At 46.0% G+C, this 17,532-nt stretch overlaps 1 protein-coding gene across 1 annotated transcript in view; it reads left to right on the top strand.

The window, feature by feature from the left end:
* Positions 1 to 17,532, top strand: part of MARCHF9 (membrane associated ring-CH-type finger 9) — a 209,521-nt gene that overhangs the window by 166,357 nt on the left and 25,632 nt on the right. The window contains exon 3 of the mRNA XM_068265143.1: positions 1,492 to 1,647. Within this exon, the coding sequence (XP_068121244.1) occupies positions 1,492 to 1,647 (156 nt within the window). The remainder of the gene's footprint in view (positions 1 to 1,491; positions 1,648 to 17,532) is intronic.

The following is a 17,532-nucleotide window of genomic DNA, read 5'->3' as shown; positions in this document are numbered from 1 at the left end:
GGCTCCGTGAAGTCCCGACAAGTCCAGACTCTCCGTTCAGTTTTCAAAACAGATCCCACGGATCGCCCACAGATCCGTTTTTGAATTGGGTGAAGACAGCAGCTATTTTTAACACTGGTATCCGTGGCTCCGGTGTTCCAACATTTTTGCATACCAGACAGAATAGCATACAAATGCTACTGAGCATGTGCAAAGTCATGCAGGGCATACATTAACCCCATAATACCCATCAGCAGCATTAACCTTTTCAACCCCAGTTAGCTGCCTATGTGCTTATGTGCAATCTCCACTATCCAAGTGGACATAGAGTTAGAATAAAAAGTTGTCCGAGCGAAGCGAGGACCGAGCCCGCAGCCCAGCGAGCGAAGCGAGCGGGCAAGGGGACACTGATTCTACTAACAAGGGGTATATCACTTTAAATGTATGCTATTCTGTCAATGTATGCTAGTTAGTTGGAACACCGGTTTTGGTCCGGGCCTAAAAACGGAGCAAGTGTGAACTGAGTTGTGGTACACTTTAATTATCAGTCTGACCACACGGAAAGCAATGTTGTGACATTTCTGTGCCTGCGGATACGCTTTTCAGATAAGGAGGCACTTCGTTATAGGTTTGTTTATTTTGTAATACAGTCTCCATACTTCTGTGTAATCTGTGCATTTCACTAATTGCTGGGATTAGCCCATAAATTACCGCATGCCTTTATTAATCCTGTAGGCATCTGTGAACCTTTTCCATAGCATGTACGTCCAGCTGCATCCCTGGGCTTTGCAAGTTACGTGAGGACACCACCAATATCCTTGTATCACAAGAAGGAAAGCGCCAGCCGGCGGCATCTGTTTGTGCCTTGCACATATTTATGTGTATGATCTGGGTTTGCCATTGAGCTGTAGCACATCAATTACAGCAGCACCTTGTTAGCCGCTTATTATCTGGCTGTCATTGCTGAAGGAAAATGCAGGTGGCTGGCCGACGTGAGGTTACCGCGCACTTCCATTATTTGCCATCACACAAGTGACAGCTTTTAAAATTTCCTTTGCCTTTGAGTTGTTGCGTTTCAGGTCTATTCTTGATGTTTGTCAGAGACATTCTCTAAAACGTTGGTCACCAGAGAGATAACAATGCAGTCCTGGTTTTTTATTTCCCCCCCAAGACAGTCTCTCTTTTTTTTCATACTCCTTGCTTGCTTTGGTTGAATACAAGATATTAAAAATCCGGACGAGACAGCTGGTGACCCTGGGTTAGCGGAGACCTTTGATGTTCCTCAAATCCTCCTACCACCATAGTGTTGTAGGAAACGGCTGGAGATGAATAGGGGGAGGAGTGTTTGAAGGCAGCATGGTGCCACTTCTGAGTTGCGCATCCTATCGGCATCCATTTGGAGTACCACATCGAATTTCCATGTATGGGGGGAACAGATAACGCACGGCTTAAGACTTGTGTTCCTCTTTGAGTTTGCAGAATTCTGACATGTTTTTTTCCCTTTATTTCTAGGGGGAACTGCTTAGCCCATGCCGCTGTGACGGATCTGTGCGCTGCACACATCAGCCTTGCCTAATACGATGGATTAGTGAGCGGGGATCCTGGAGCTGTGAGCTGTGTTATTTCAAGTATCATGTCCTAGCTATCAGTACTAAGAACCCCCTCCAGGTAAGAGGCTGCTTAGGCTGCAAATCAAAACTTCCGTGTGTCTGATGGCATCTTTTCTATCTTTTTTTTTTTCTTTTTTAAGCAGACAGAAATCTCATTTTGCTTTATAAGTGGTTTATATGTTTGGTGTTGTGTGCCGCGAAGGGAGCTTAAGACTTGTTTTGCCAACTTTTATTTAAAACAAACCTGAAGCGAAAATAAACTTATGATATAATGAATTGTATGTATAGTACAGCTAAGAAATAGAACATTAGCAGCAAAGAAAAGAGTCTCATTTGTTTTACAGTACAAGAAGAATTAAAAAAACTTCAGTTATCTATGCAAAAGAGCTTCTCTGAGCTACAGTGCTTGACCCACTGGGTCAAATATAGTCCTGTTTTCACTTAAACAGCCAAGAAACAGTGAGACACAGCTTGAGATAAGGTTTTACTGAAGGAGAGTTCAAAGGGTCATTATTTCTGCTTTGTTTTATAGCTTTAAAGACAGGGTGTGGTTTTAAAGCTTCAACTGTGACAGTATGATGCAATGTTAGAAAAAAAAAGCTATATAACTGAAAATAAAAATATGTGACTCGTTTCTTTGCTACTAATGTCCTATTCGTTATCCGTACTACACATGCAATTCATTATATCATAAGGTTTTTTCACCTCAGGTTTGCTTTAAAGGACAATTATCACAAAAATGTTAAATTACAAAAAGCGTTTACCAAACAGCGTCTGCTCAGTCCAACTGCCAAAATAAAGTGCAAATGGGTAGGTAAGCTGGATGACATTTCCAGGCAGTGCTTTTGTAAAGAATAAAGGAAATACTGAGAATCTCCCATGAGGAGATGGACTAGTCTGAAATCTGTCAGATCTGTCAGCTTTTAACTACCTACTGTAAGCGCCAGCAACACAGGGAAAAAAGTAATGGATGGTGCATTTTTCTGTGGGCGAAATATACATTTTGAATGTATGTATTTTAAATTCTACAATTGTTGACAATAGTTTTCATTTAAAGGGACTCTGAGCTCTAAAAAGAAGCGAAATTGGTACACCCCTGGGGCTTTCTGCAGCCCACTGTAGCTTGGGAAGGTCCCCTGGCGTGTTCCTGGCTCCTCTCCCGGTCCCTCCGCCGCATACTGCACCGCCGGCCAGGTGTCGGGCTCCCACTTCCTGAACGGGGATTCTCTTCGTCATTATGCCGGCCGCTGCATGTCATCACGGCGGCCGGAGTGACAGTACTGTGCATGTTCGGTTAAATCGCGCATGTGCTGTACTGTCACGCCGGCTGCCGTGATGACATGCAGCGGCCGGCGTAATGACAAAGAGCGTCCCCGTTCAGGAAGTGGGAGCCCGACACCCGGCGCGAGTGACCCCGGTGCGGTATGCGGCGCAGGGACGGGGAGAGGAGCCAGGACCACGCCAGGGGACCTCCCGACCTACGGTGGGCTGCAGAAAGCCCCAGGTGAGTACCAATTTCATTTCTTTTTAGAGGTCAGAGTCCCTTTAAGTAAGCAAGGTAGTAGTAAGTGGCATTTGGAAGTGTGACTGGAAATCAAAAATGTATATTACTATCGATTTATAATTATCCATTGTCTTTGTGGAGCTGTATAAAGCAGAATAGAAGTGTGGGTTCTTGTTACAAAGGTTGTATTTATAAATGTGACAGTAACAACTACAGATAGCTGACTAACAAACATACAGTAATTAAAAGAAACAATTAGAGTGAAAAAAATGAAATGCTAAAGTTGTCTATACAAACTCATTTTTTTTTAGCTCTTTTCTTCTGTTCGAAGGGAGGTGTGGCTAGGGCCAAGCTTCCGGAAAGGCCATAGAGGCCCGGACCTTGGGTGGCTACAGCTCAGGGAGATGGCTGGACATGGTGGAGGGATTGCTGCATATTAGAGCAGAGGCTTAGAATGAAAAAGGGAATCTGAAAATGGGAAGCAACACGTGGAAGAGAGTTGCTGTTGCCCAAAGAAGTGGTGCATGATAGAGAGGGCTACTGTACATGGATTTTACACATCGAAGAAGGGGCTGCACATGGAATGGGAGGGCGACTGACTCATGGAAAAGATACCACAAGAATGTAGGCCTAAGTGCAAACAAATATTAATTCAGCCTTGGCTGTGGGCCCCATAAGGTCACCCTGGAGCATTAGGCAGTCTTGTCCAAGGGCTTCAGTTGTTAGGCACTGGCTCCAGCCAGGATTTGAGTCTGCTACAGTATATTGAGAGTGCTGTCCTTATTAGTTAACAGTTTAAATGGTTAGAGGCTATGATGGGCAGTGGTTAGATGGTTAGAGCTCTATGGGCAGTATAATGAAGGCAGGGCCGGTTCTGTCAGGAAGCAAGGTGAAACACTTGCATCAGGCGCAGAGATTGCAGGGACAGCATTTTTGTACTGTGAGCGAGGTGAAGGTGTCATCATTGGGGAAAAAGCAACTTGTTGTGCTGTGTGAGGAGTCTGACAGTGAGTGAAGAGGGGGGTGTCACGCACCTTGTAGTGGCGGAGACCGTTGTGCTGAGGGTAGCAACTCTTGCAGCTTGACACCTGACACCCCTGGAGTGGGAACAGGGGCACCGAGGTGTGCAGGAGGCAGGAGTGCTCGCGGAATCCGAGGGACTGTTGAGCAGGATGAAACCACGGCACTCCTCTGGTCTGAGTCGGGTAGTGCAAGGACTCAGCAACCAGTGTAGACAGAAGCAGGGATACTCTCAGGATAAGCAGAAGTCGGCAGCAATACAGGTCCTCATACAGGCAGGGTTCGGCAACAGAGCGGGTAATCAGGACTAGCGAAGGTCGACAACGGAGCAGGTTCTCATACAGGCAGGGTTCGGCAACAGAGCGGGTAGTCAGACAGGCAGAGATCATCAACAAGCGGGCAGTCAGACAGGCCAAGGTCGGGTTCCGGAATAAACAGCAAACGGGCAGACACTGGGTCACGGCACGGGAGTACAACACTAGCTGCAATACTACAGCAAGGAAGCCGTGCACTCTTCAGGTTTAAATAGGCCAACTTTGGCGCGCCCAGCACGACGCACCGCGCGCGCATGCGCACAACGCCCCGCGCACAAACGCCAGAACAAGATGCACAGCAGCCGCCCCTGTGCACGCAACGCCACACAACGCTCACGCCAGCGCCTCCTGACGCCAACGTTTACGCCGTGCGATGCAACGCACACTGGTGAGCACCGACAGGTCGCCCCGCCGAGACCCACCAGGACGACCGCCAGCATTCGTGCGTACTGGCCGCCTCCTCTGAACAGGTAACTGACCGTGACAATGCCCTCCCCTAAGGGGCAGCCTCCGGATGCCCTCAGGGGCTGGCTTCTCCGGGAATTCCCTGTGGAACTGATTGACCAGACGGGTGGCATGGATGTTACCTGCTGGTTCCCAGGTGTTTTCCTCTATGCCATATCCTCTCCATTTGATAAGGTACTGGATCTGGTTATATATTTTCCTGGAGTCCAAGATTGCCTCTACTTCAAACTCTTCCTCCCCTTCTACCAAAATCGGTGGTGGTGGATTTGTTCTTCTATCAGAAAAAGGGTCCAGTGTAGTAGGTTTTAGCAGCGCGGAATGGAATACCGGGTGTATCTTCAAACTATCAGGGAGATCCAATTCATACGCCACCTGTCCAATTCTTCTTTTGATGAAAAATGGGCCAACAAACTTAGGACCCAATTTCTTGGAAGGGCAGGTCAGTTTGAGATTCATGGTGGATAGCCAGACCGAGTCCCCCACTTTGAAATCCGGATTGTCCCTCCTGTGACGATCAGCCTTCCTCTTGTAGCTTTCCTGTGCTTGGGACATGGTTTGTTGCAAAATCAGATTATTGTCATGTAATGTTTTGATCAGGTTGTCGGAAGCAGGTACTGATGTTTCTGGAAGAGTATTTGGCAGGAATGATGGATGGAACCCATAATTAGCAAAGAACGGAGATTGTTGTGTGCTTGAGTGAACAGAGTTATTATAGGCGAATTCAGCTAATGGCAGAAGCTGGACCCAGTTATCTTGTGCTGATGATAGGAAACATCTCAAATACTGTTTTAATGTTTGATTGGTGCGTTCTGTCTGACCGTTTGACTGTGGATGATAAGCAGATGAAAATTGTAATTGAATGTCCAAGGATTCGCACAAAGCCTTCCAGAATCGGGATGTAAACTGTGCCCCTCTGTCTGAGACAATGTCAGCTGGAACCCCATGAAGGCGTACAATCTCCTTTATAAAAGTCTTGGCCGTTACTTGTGCTGAGGGAATACCCTTCATGGGTAAGAAGTGTGCCATTTTAGACAGTCGGTCTACCACAACGAAGATGGTGTTGTGCCCTTCCGATCCCGGTAACTCTACAATAAAGTCCATAGATATGGAGTACCAAGGCCTAGGTGGCACCGGCAGTGGGTTGAGTAATCCCCAAGGCTTAAACTTCGACCCTTTAAATCGGCAGCAGATGGGGCAGGAAGTCACATATGACTTACAGTCTCTTCTGAGTTTGGGCCACCAAAACGAGCGTTGTAACAGATCTAGAGTCTTCGTTACACCAAAGTGACCTGCTAACTTATGGTCGTGACAAGACTCGAGTACTACGGGGCGCAAATCTTCTGGTACAAACATCTTGTTGCCATACCACCACAGACCCCCCTTTTCTTCCAGAGAATCCCTGATGGATTCTGGTGGATTGATTGATGCCTGACGGATTTGACCGATCAGGACTGGCTGAATAATCAGGAAATTGTGATCAGACAGAATTGTGTCAGGTGTGCTTGAGTTCTCATCCTCTGGAAACATCCGAGATAGGGCGTCTGGTTTTATGTTCTTTGATCCGGGTCTGTAGGTAATGTGAAATGAAAATCTCGAAAAGAAAAGAGCCCACCTAGCCTGCCTTGGATTCAGCCTTTTTGCGGTCTTCAGATATTCAAGGTTACGGTGGTCCGTGAAGATGAGTATAGGCTGAGCTGCGCCTTCCAGGAGATATCTCCACTCTTCCAATGCCACCTTGATAGCCAGCAATTCTCTATCCCCTACATCGTAGTTTTTCTCTGCCTCCGAAAGCTTCCTTGAATAGAACGCCACTGGGTGAAGTAAAGCCTTGATTCCTTGTCTTTGTGATAGCACAGCCCCTACCGCAGAATCAGATGCATCCACTTCTAATACAAAGGCCAGTGCCGGATCCGGATGTCTAAGAACGGGAGCGGATGTGAAGTGTTGTTTTAGTTTATCAAATGCTGCCTGGGCCTCCTTATTCCACATGAAATGACTGTTCTGACGTGTGAGTTGAGTGATGGGCAAAATTATTGCGGAGAAGTTTTTAATAAATCTGCGGTAGAAGTTGGCAAACCCCACAAACCTTTGCACTGCCTTCCTGTTAGAAGGGGCTGGCCAGTCCAGAATTGCCCGAATTTTCTGTGGGTCCATAGTAAAACCTTCATCAGAAATAATAAGCCCCAGGAACTGTATGACCGTCTTCTCGAACTCACACTTCTCTGCCTTGACGAATAGGTTATTTTGTCTGAGACGAGCCAGTACCTGACAAACCTGATTGCGATGATCCTCCAATGATACTGAGAAGACTAATATGTCGTCTAAATAGACTATGATAAATTGATCAATAAAGTCTTTCAGGACGTCATTGATGAAGTACTGGAATGTCGCCGGGGCGTTGCAGAGCCCAAATGGCATCACCCGGTATTCGAAGTGTCCGTACCGAGATCTGAAAGCAGTCTTCCATTCATCTCCAGCTCTTATTCTGACCAAGTTATAGGCCCCCCTCAAGTCTAGTTTAGAAAAGATCCTGGCTTCACGGAGTTTCTGGAAGAGTTCCGGGACTAGAGGCAGCGGATAGCGATTCTTGATGGTTACTTTATTAAGTTCTCGGTAATCTATGCAGGGTCTTAGAGTATTGTCTTTCTTCTGTACAAAAAAAATTCCTGCTCCAGCTGGAGAGATGGATGGACGGATAAACCCTTTCCTGAGATTCTCTTCAATGTATTGCTTGAGGGTTTCTTGTTCAGGGTCGGAGAGAGGAAACATACGCCCAAACGGAATCTTGGCTCCCGGGACTAGATCAATCGGGCAGTCATACGGCCGGTGAGGTGGTAAACAATCCGCCCCTTTTTTATCGAAGACATCAAGATATTCATGGTACTGTGATGGAACAATTTCTAGAAGTGCTTTTGAAGTGCATAGTAATGGGCCGGAAGTAACCGGACTGACGGATGAACAGCAACTCCCACAGTAAATTGAGTTGAAAGAGACAGAACCTGTGGTCCAATTGATCAGTGGGTTGTGTGCTTGCAGCCAGGGCAGTCCTAGGATTACTGGAAACATTGGAGAAGCCAGAAGATCGAACTTAAGCAGTTCTCGGTGGGTTTCAAGGATCAGGGCATTGGTAGGAATAGTTTCCATGGTGACCGGCCCTGAGCAGACAGTTGATCCATCCGCTAAATGGATGTGGAGTGGTTCCTTACGAGGTTGTATTGGAAACTGATGATGGGTGGCAAATGCAATGTCCATGAAACAACTGCAGGCTCCGGAGTCGATGATAGCAGTCGTTCTAATGATTCTTCCTGGAAACTGAAACGAAATAGGAATGGTCAGGTGATTAGTCATCTTTTGGGAGTAGCTAGAGGGTACACTTCTAGATGAAAGTTCCTTACCGGTGGGTCGAACTGGGCAGGTCCTGATCATGTGGCCAGCAGTTCCACAATAGAAACATAGATTCCCCTGTCTCCTTCTGTTCCTCTCTTCTGTTGATAGGGGGGAGCGCATGACACCCAACTGCATCGGTTCTTCCTGATCCCCTATTGCAGTAGGAACTGTGGTTGAGGCAGAAGGAAAGGTAGGTACCCAAGATGCACGGGAGGAACTGCCTGCCGCTCTTTCCATCTGGCGTTCCCGCAACCGTCGGTCAATTTGGATTGCCAGGTCAATCAGGCCATCAAGGGTAGCTGGTACTCCCACCCGGGCTAGTTCGTCCTTCAGAGCTTCAGAAAGTCCGAGGCGGAACTGGTGTTTTAATGCACCCTCGTTCCAATCAGTGTCAGCTGACCATCTGCGGAATTCAGATGTGTAGTCCTCTACCGGTCTCCGACCCTGGCGAAGGTTCCTTAGTCCCAATTCCGCTGTAACTTGTCGCTGTGGATCGTCATACACGGCAGCCATGTGGGTAAAAAAGGTTTCCGTTGATGCCAGAACGGGATTCTTCTGGTCCATCAGCCTGTGGGCCCAGGTTTGAGGATCTCCTTGTAACAACGAGATGACGTAACCCACCTTGGTGTCTTCATGAGAGAATGTGCGTGGTTGAAGCGAGAAATATAGCTGACAGGCATGTTTAAAAGCCTGAAACTTGGATCTGTCTCCTGAAAATCGTTCCGGCGTGGGAACCTGTGGTTCGGGGGCTACTAGAACAGGTGCGGGAGCAAGGTTGCTAGTTGCCGGAAGTTGTATGGGTGGTGCTGCGGCAGGGGCAGACGGCTGACTAGGTGCAGCTGCTGAGATGACGTCCATGCGACCTTCCAGCCGTTGGTGACCTGCTTGAAGATCCTTAATGGCGTCTGTTAGGGTAGCCATCTGATTGCAGAGGGTGGTTAGAACGGTTGCTACCTCAGCGGTCTCCATTATTGGCTGTAGTATTATGTCACGCACCTTGTAGTGGCGGAGACCGTTGTGCTGAGGGTAGCAACTCTTGCAGCTTGACACCTGACACCCCTGGAGTGGGAACAGGGGCACCGAGGTGTGCAGGAGGCAGGAGTGCTCGCGGAATCCGAGGGACTGTTGAGCAGGATGAAACCACGGCACTCCTCTGGTCTGAGTCGGGTAGTGCAAGGACTCAGCAACCAGTGTAGACAGAAGCAGGGATACTCTCAGGATAAGCAGAAGTCGGCAGCAATACAGGTCCTCATACAGGCAGGGTTCGGCAACAGAGCGGGTAATCAGGACTAGCGAAGGTCGGCAACGGAGCAGGTTCTCATACAGGCAGGGTTCGGCAACAGAGCGGGTAGTCAGACAGGCAGAGATCATCAACAAGCGGGCAGTCAGACAGGCCAAGGTCGGGTTCCGGAATAAACAGCAAACGGGCAGACACTGGGTCACGGCACGGGAGTACAACACTAGCTGCAATACTACAGCAAGGAAGCCGTGCACTCTTCAGGTTTAAATAGGCCAACTTTGGCGCGCCCAGCACGACGCACCGCGCGCGCATGCGCACAACGCCCCGCGCTGCGCGCGCATGTGCAGACGCGCACGTCAACGCGCGCGCACGCACGCACGCAAAATGCGCGCGCACGCGCGCAAACGCCCGCGCGCACAAACGCCAGAACAAGATGCACAGCAGCCGCCCCTGTGCACGCAACGCCACACAACGCTCACGCCAGCGCCTCCTGACGCCAACGTTTACGCCGTGCGATGCAACGCACACTGGTGAGCACCGACAGGTCGCCCCGCCGAGACCCACCAGGACGACCGCCAGCATTCGTGCGTACTGGCCGCCTCCTCTGAACAGGTAACTGACCGTGACAGGGGGGAGGCAGGAGAGCAGCAGTGTTTCATTACAATTAAATGAATCAGAGTAAATTGTCGGATGCTGTGCGATCATTCCAAATCGGGAAAAGGGGGAGCATCCTCACAAGTTTGCCTCAGGCAGCAAAAAGTCTACAAAAATAGAGAAGAATAAAAAACTTGCGCTCAAACAAAATAGCACTGGCCCTTTAAAAATGCATACGGTGCTGCTCTCTTAGACTGGTTGGTGCCAGCAACTGTAAGAGACAAAAGGGTGGGGAGACAAGAGAGCGCCCTGTAGTGCATTAAATGGGGTTTGCTATTTAGGCAAAACTTAAAATCATTACACTCACATTTAGTAGTAGTGTCTGTTTCTGTGCCTCTAACCCGTCCAGTTGGTCGCCTCGTACCATGAACAGCCTGGCCAGGGCTAATGGTATAGCTGGAGTAAAGGAGGACGTCCGTCCAGGACGAGCAGTGCACAGACTCTGCCGTCTGACGTCACTACCGGTTTTGGCGTAAGTCCACGCCTTCCTCAGGTGGCGAGCTGTGTAGACGGCTGAGAATACATAGCGTAGTACGCTTGGCAACAGAGTTGCCAAGGGGCGGCAATTTAAAATAGACAACTTTATTGAAACAGTTTAAAAACGCACATTCTGCTGATTCTTCCGAGCGCTGCGTAAATGTAACAATACAAATAACAAGGACCAAATTCTTAAAAAAGATTGCTGGCATAAACCCTTTATCTGGAGTCTGCAGATGGAACTATCTGTTGCGCTTATTGTGATTTTAAGTTTTGCCTAAATAGCAAACCCCATTTAATGCACTACGGAGCGCTCTCTTGTCTCCCCACCCTTTTAGCAAAAAGTCTACAGCCGGCCCTGAATGAAGGGCAATATGGGGTACTGTATAGAGAAGAGCACCACAGTAGGAGGGGAGTACTATAGATGGGATAATAATTTGGCAGATGGGAGGATTCCTGTTGGAAATTACTGGGGTGGAGGGACAATCCTAGAGGAGCACCAGAGAGCTGAGAGATAGTGGGTGGGTACAAGAAAGCTGCTAATATAATCAGTTGCATGTGGCCATATCACTTTGTGCCGTACCAAGGGGTTCCCTAACTAAATTACCAGGCACTAAGCTTATCATGAGGGAACCATATATCGCAGTCAGTGTTTTGGCTGTTAGTTGTCAGTGGATGCAGCACACTCAGGAGCCGCAGTTATCATTGTAAAACTAGTTTTAGAAGATTATTTTTGAAGGAAGCTAATATTCCTTTGATTTAATGTGGTTATCAAAAATAATAAAACATTAGATAGAGTAGGGCCATTCTTTTGTGCAAGAACATTGAGGAAATTTCACACCGATACCAGTGGCAATAGGTAATACTCTATATTCACTTCAGCATGCAGATATTAAAAACCTAATTGAAAAAATAAATGATCCAGAATAGCTCTCTAACAAGCATTATACTTTCCGGCTGTTCCTGGGAATGACTGATCGTTCATCTGCTCCTAAGTTATTTCCTCTTGAGAATTACCTCACATCATGAATGTTACTTTTAGAATCGTGTTTACATTAAATAATGTGATCAAATATTGAAAAATACAGTCATGTGACACGGCAGAGAATCTCTCACTCAGCTAGTCAGTATGAAAGACTGGCATCAGTCGCTGTGCGGTCCCTCTGCTCCTGCCGATCGCACTGCTCTATCCCCGCCGCTATCCACTCACCCTGCCTTCAGTATGACGGCAGAGGTCCGTGAGTCGGTCAGGAGCCGATTTCATTGGCTAACATTGATGGACAGGGTCAGGAGCCAATGAAAGAAGCTCCTGACTGGCGCACAGAGCTCCGCTGTCATAGAGGCGACAGAGAGAGGGACCTGCTGTGATGGGAGAGCGGCTGATCGGTGCGATGTATCGTTGGTGGGCGCCGTTTTACAGTACCAGCAGTTTCTGGTCCTTAAAGAAGAGCTGTCAGCAATACTATATCAGGAAAAAATTTGATTTGAGTGATTTTTCTATTGTAAAAATGAGAAAATCCTTCTTAGGATTATCCATCTTAACTGTGTCTATTTTGAAGCCAATCCTGATGTCATTTCCTCTCTTACAGTCCTCTGCCTGATTGTGTATGCATTGCCCGCCCTCGTCCCAGTCTTCAGGCACTCCCATCCAGCTCCTCAATAGAAAATGCATTGTCTCAGCGTGAGAAATATTGGCCAATCAGAGAGGAACAGAGGTGTGGGAGGGGAAATCAGCAGGGAAAGAGGCTTCAGCCAATCAGGCTGCATTAGTTAAGGGGAAAGTAGGGGGAAAGTAAAGCAGTAAAAAAAGACAACTCAGCATGCCCTGCAACTTCTTTTGTGCGGCAGATGTACCAAATAAAAGCCACGAAAACTGAACAATGTTTTTTATGGATAAGAAAACTGAGAGTGATTTTTAACTTTTGGATTGCTGGTTAGCATCCTTATTACTTGTTTACCAGATACAAATAAATAATTGATTTTTTATTTCATGCCCGACAGTTAAACGTGAAAGGGAACTAAGCACCCTTTCTTTCACTGGAATTTCTCCTGGCATAGAAGCTGCCATGTTCCCCCCTCCCCTTCTTACAGTCCATATTTACAAAAGGCGGAGATGCTATTTTGACACATTCACTCTAGATAAGGCTCGTACACATGCCGTACCAGAAGCAACGACGGGTCCACCGGACCCTCCCGCTGGGCGGTGTTTAGCCAACAGTATGCGCGTGTACCGGCGGATCGTTCAGAAATAGCCTTATCAGTCCGTACATACCCGCATACTATCGGCTAAACACCGCCCAGCGGGAGAGTCCGGCGGACCCGTCGTTGCTTCTGGTACGGTGTGTGTAGAGCCTTTAGTCTCTTTGAAGAAACTTTCCTAATTACCCCTCTGTTGATGTAAAGGTATTGTTTACTTTTTGGTAATGACTACAATAAAACAATTAAGCTTCCTGAAATCTCTGCAGCTAAGGACAGATGGGCAGTCCTACTGAAGTAGGCTAATAAAACTACTTTGAATGTAAAATAAAAGGTAAAATTAAAGTTTATTTTAATAATGAGACATATTGTTGGCATGCATTTTTCATGTGCTATTGAGATGCCCTGGGTGCTAAAAATGGAGCTCTGTTCACTTTAATGGTCCAGAGACTGCTGGTACGGAAGTAGTTGATGCAAGTCAATGGGAGCAGTTTTTTTTAAATAAACAAAAATGCATCAAAAAGCTATAGGTGGTGTAGCTCAGCCCAAAGTTTGATTTCTGCATTGATGAACTTCAGCAGGGATTTTTTTTTTTAATCTTTATGAAATAGGAATGAAAAACAGTAGCAAATGCCTTGGACTCTGCTTTGAACTAGCAGGCCTTCATTTTATACAGAAGCATGCAGTGATTACAATTCCCTCTAGTTTGGCTTTAGCACAGCTGGTGGATGTAAACAACTCAAGAAGATGGTGTAATATATATATATATCTATAGACACACACACACACACTGGTCTGCAGCCTATAAATGACTGCAAGCAGACACTGCGGGAGCCTCAGCTGTGTGGTCCAGTGATGCATGGCCAGAGTGTTCTTCTTCATTCTCATGCAGAAGTTTAAAGCCAGTGCCAGCAGCACACCAGCCCTTTCACGCTTTATTTAATATAGCCGACATACATCAGGGATAAAAGAACAGTACTGCTGGCAGGACGTACTGCTAGCTCTGATGTATGTCTACTAAATTCATACAGGCTGGAAGGACAGATGGGATGCCGACACTTATTCTGATCATCCTTCAAAAGGTCCACAGGATCCTAAATAACAGATATATCCAGATCTTCTTACATCCATACAGACAGTGAGATATTTATAATAATTAAGAAGAAGAAAAAGAAGATTTTTCTACTGTTTTTCTCCCAGGTGACTCAAAGCACGGAATACAAAAATCAATTATGGAATTTAATAAGCGGTGGAAAATAAATGGGTGTTTAGATGTTTTGTGAAGATGTTGGAGGGGGATGGGATAGAGAAGCAGAGGGTACAGGGGGACATAGAGGGGCTCTAGCTAGCCAAGAGGTGCAGTTTTAGTTTGGGATTCTGCCTGCCATTGAAAACTACCTGTGTTTCTCCCAAAATAAGACACTGTCTTATATTAATTTTACCTCCAAAAGATGTGCTAGAGCTTATATTTTGGGGGGTATAAAATCTGATGCTATGTTAGTGTATTGGGAGGTGTGCAGTCTTTTACCGCACCTCTCTTGTGGCTGCGCCCCCCTCCGTTGACCTGTAAGCAGCTCCAGTATCCTAATATGGTCAGTGCCCTTTGACCCGAACATGCCCTGTATGCTAGGTCGGCTTCATGAGCCATGGCTGCGCTCCCCTCTCGTCATAATCAATGTGCGCCAGGGACACATAAGCACGCGCACATTGATTATGCATACTAGCATAGCATCCAATTTAATACCAGTATACAGCTAGGGCTTATATTTCAAGCATGTTTTAAATATAAGCTAGGGCTTGTTTGCGGGGGAGGGCTTATTTTCGGTGAAACACGATATGCAGCTTGATAGCAGGCAGTAGTGTGTTTTGCTCTGACCAATACTCCTTTCTAGAAAAATAAATTATATAAGGTAATTATTATTTACAAGCTGATGGCCCAGCATTGCCCGGATATATATTTGGCTGTTGTTGGCTGCGCCCACTTTTTATAACCCACACAATTACTCAATGACCTAGTTTGTGAGCTTTGTGGTCTTTGGCATCAATAATTTGCATTGAAATGAAACAAATGTGATTGGCTGTGGCTCCACCCCCTTTTCTGAATTTGAACCCCATTCACCCAATGATCAGCTGTACCAGGTTTGAGGCTTGTGCCGTTAACAGTGCAAGAATGGCAGCAATGAAATATTCCCCTTAAAAAATCAATAGGTGAATTTTGTTTGGCTTTTGTGGGCTCCACCCACTTTTCTGAATATTAATCCCAGTCACCCCGTGACCAACTGTGCAAAGTTTGAGAACTCTACCATTAACAGTGTAAGAATGGCTGCAGTTTACATTTTCCCAGAGAAATTTGTATTTGTTTCTGCCCACTTTTTGGTTATGGGGATAAAAAGTATTCTATATGTTATTCCAGGTAATGTACTATGTCGGCCAAATTTCAATCAAATCCGTTTAGCCATTGTTGCGTGATCGAGTAACAAATATCCAAACGTTCCTATTTACAGTATAATATTAGTAGGATAGGATATTCTTACCAAACCTTGCCTCCTTCTCTCTTTCCCAGACCCCCAGGATTCCCCAGAGCACAGATGTCAAACTCCAGTCCTTGAGGGCCATCTCCATTTCAGTTTTAAGGATGGACCGAGAACTGGAGTAATGTGTTGTACTCAATGGAAAGAAAAGCCTTTCCTGATTGAGTCTCATCAATTCATTTGAGCTGTTTGTAAAATGTGATGGCCTCGGCCCTTGAGGACTGGAGTTTGACATCCCTGCCCCAGAGAAAGCATTTTGGGCATCGAGTCTCGAGCATCCTTTCTGCATTCTGGTCTCCTATTAAATGCTGGCTGTTACAGCTCACAGGAGTTATGTTTTCTTTGTTAATGGCCATGTTGCTGCTTTATTGATCAATGATGTAATTTAAAAGGTGAACCTTCAGAGGAAAAAATTCTCATCACTGCTGGTTGTAGTTGAGTGAGGGACACAGGGTACGAGGTGCAGTGGAATGCTGGATATAGGAGGAGGCAAGGCCTTGCTAGGACAGGGAGGTATATGGGAAGGGGGGTGGAGCTCTGGGTGAAGGCTGTCTTTATGGGGGAGAGGTGACTGGGTAACGAGGGTACACATGAAGCAGTTTTACAATTGGACTGAGATCACACAGGAAGCTTGTTTCTGGATGCTGATGGAATGGTTAAATCAATACAGTGATTAGTAACATTTTAAGTGTATAGCTAATACACATACATACATTTTATTATACTATAAAAATGATCATGGAGGTCTCCTTTTAGTGAAATTGTATGGGTTGCTTTGAGGGGTGTACAGCTAGACACCTTGGTACATTAATGAGTCATGGAGGTGGTGAGTGCAAAGTCACTGTCTGGGACAATGAGCTATGCATATCTTCTGCTGACTTTGAGTACTGCATTATTGTGTATGTTGTTGCTGTTGCAAGACATTACGTTTTCACAATTGCTGTTGGTGGATAGTGCATAGGGAGCACCTGGCAGTAGACAGCTGTTGCCTGTGAAATTGAACAGTACGTACTGTATATTCTATCGGTGAACTTAATGGGATGCATAGTTGTTTCTAGGGGATATTACAGCGCTATTGCCAGTGGTGCTTGTGACGTGTATAAGGTGTACATGTGCAGTCAATGAGGTGTCACTGTTACACTTATTTAAAACAAAGTTGGTCAATATATTTAGGTGGGAGTTTGATGGTTTCCCTCACCAGAGCCTACGCCTTACTACAGCCCCCATGTGGCTGGTGATGGGAAAATATTACCTCAGGAGGCGCAGTCATACCCTCAGGCTTTCCCTAAGGTAGTAAGAGATATTGTCCTCCATCACCTTCTGAGTCCAGATTAATTACAATAACAAAAATATAGAAAATTGAGTCTTGTAAAAGTGGGCATGTGACTTCTTTCTTACCATTGGCTGGGGTACGTTTGTGATAGCCCTGTTCTCTCAACTCACTGCTTGTGCTGGAATGGGAAGGCCTAATGCTCTTCCTTCATATTATGTTGAGTATAATGGGCTTGCATAGCCAAGAGGGTTAAGACCAATGAAGAAAAACCTAAATCCCGTTCCTTGAGTTTTGAAAAAAAAAGTTTGCCTTCTTAAAACAGAAGGTATTTGTGATAATTCAGATTGGAGTGAGCATATGATGTCTCCCACAATGCATTACTGCTGATTCTGAATATGCAAATCATACTTTGTTGTTCCTGTAAGATAACCACACCTCCAGAACCGCAGGAATGCAATGATGTGTCAGCTTGTTAAAGGGCCACTGTCTCGAAAATTTAAAAAATTTAAAATACATGTAGAGTACATATAAATAAGAAGCATGTTTCTTGCAGAGTAGAATGAGCCATAAATTACTTTTCTCCTATGTTGCTATCACCTGCAGTAAGTAGCAGAAATCTGACAGTCCTTGAGAACGATTTATAAAAAGATGCTGGCCAGCCTCCATGCTCACTGCACACGGAGCAACTGCCATTTACTAAATGCTTTTGAAAATAAAGAAAACCCTGAGAATCCCCCATGAGGAGATGGGCTAGTTCAAATCCTGTTGGTTCTGTCAGATTTCTACTACCTACTATAAGTGACTGCAGCATAGGAGAAAAGTATTTTATGGCTCATTTTACTCTGGAAGAAACGTACGGCTTATCTGTATGTGGTTACATAT

The sequence above is a fragment of the Hyperolius riggenbachi genome, chromosome 2, assembly GCF_040937935.1.
Source record: "Hyperolius riggenbachi isolate aHypRig1 chromosome 2, aHypRig1.pri, whole genome shotgun sequence".
NCBI classification, from domain to species: Eukaryota; Metazoa; Chordata; class Amphibia; order Anura; family Hyperoliidae; genus Hyperolius; species Hyperolius riggenbachi.
The sequence above is the reverse complement of the archived record's forward strand: the minus strand, read 5'-3'. Positions and strand labels throughout refer to the sequence as shown.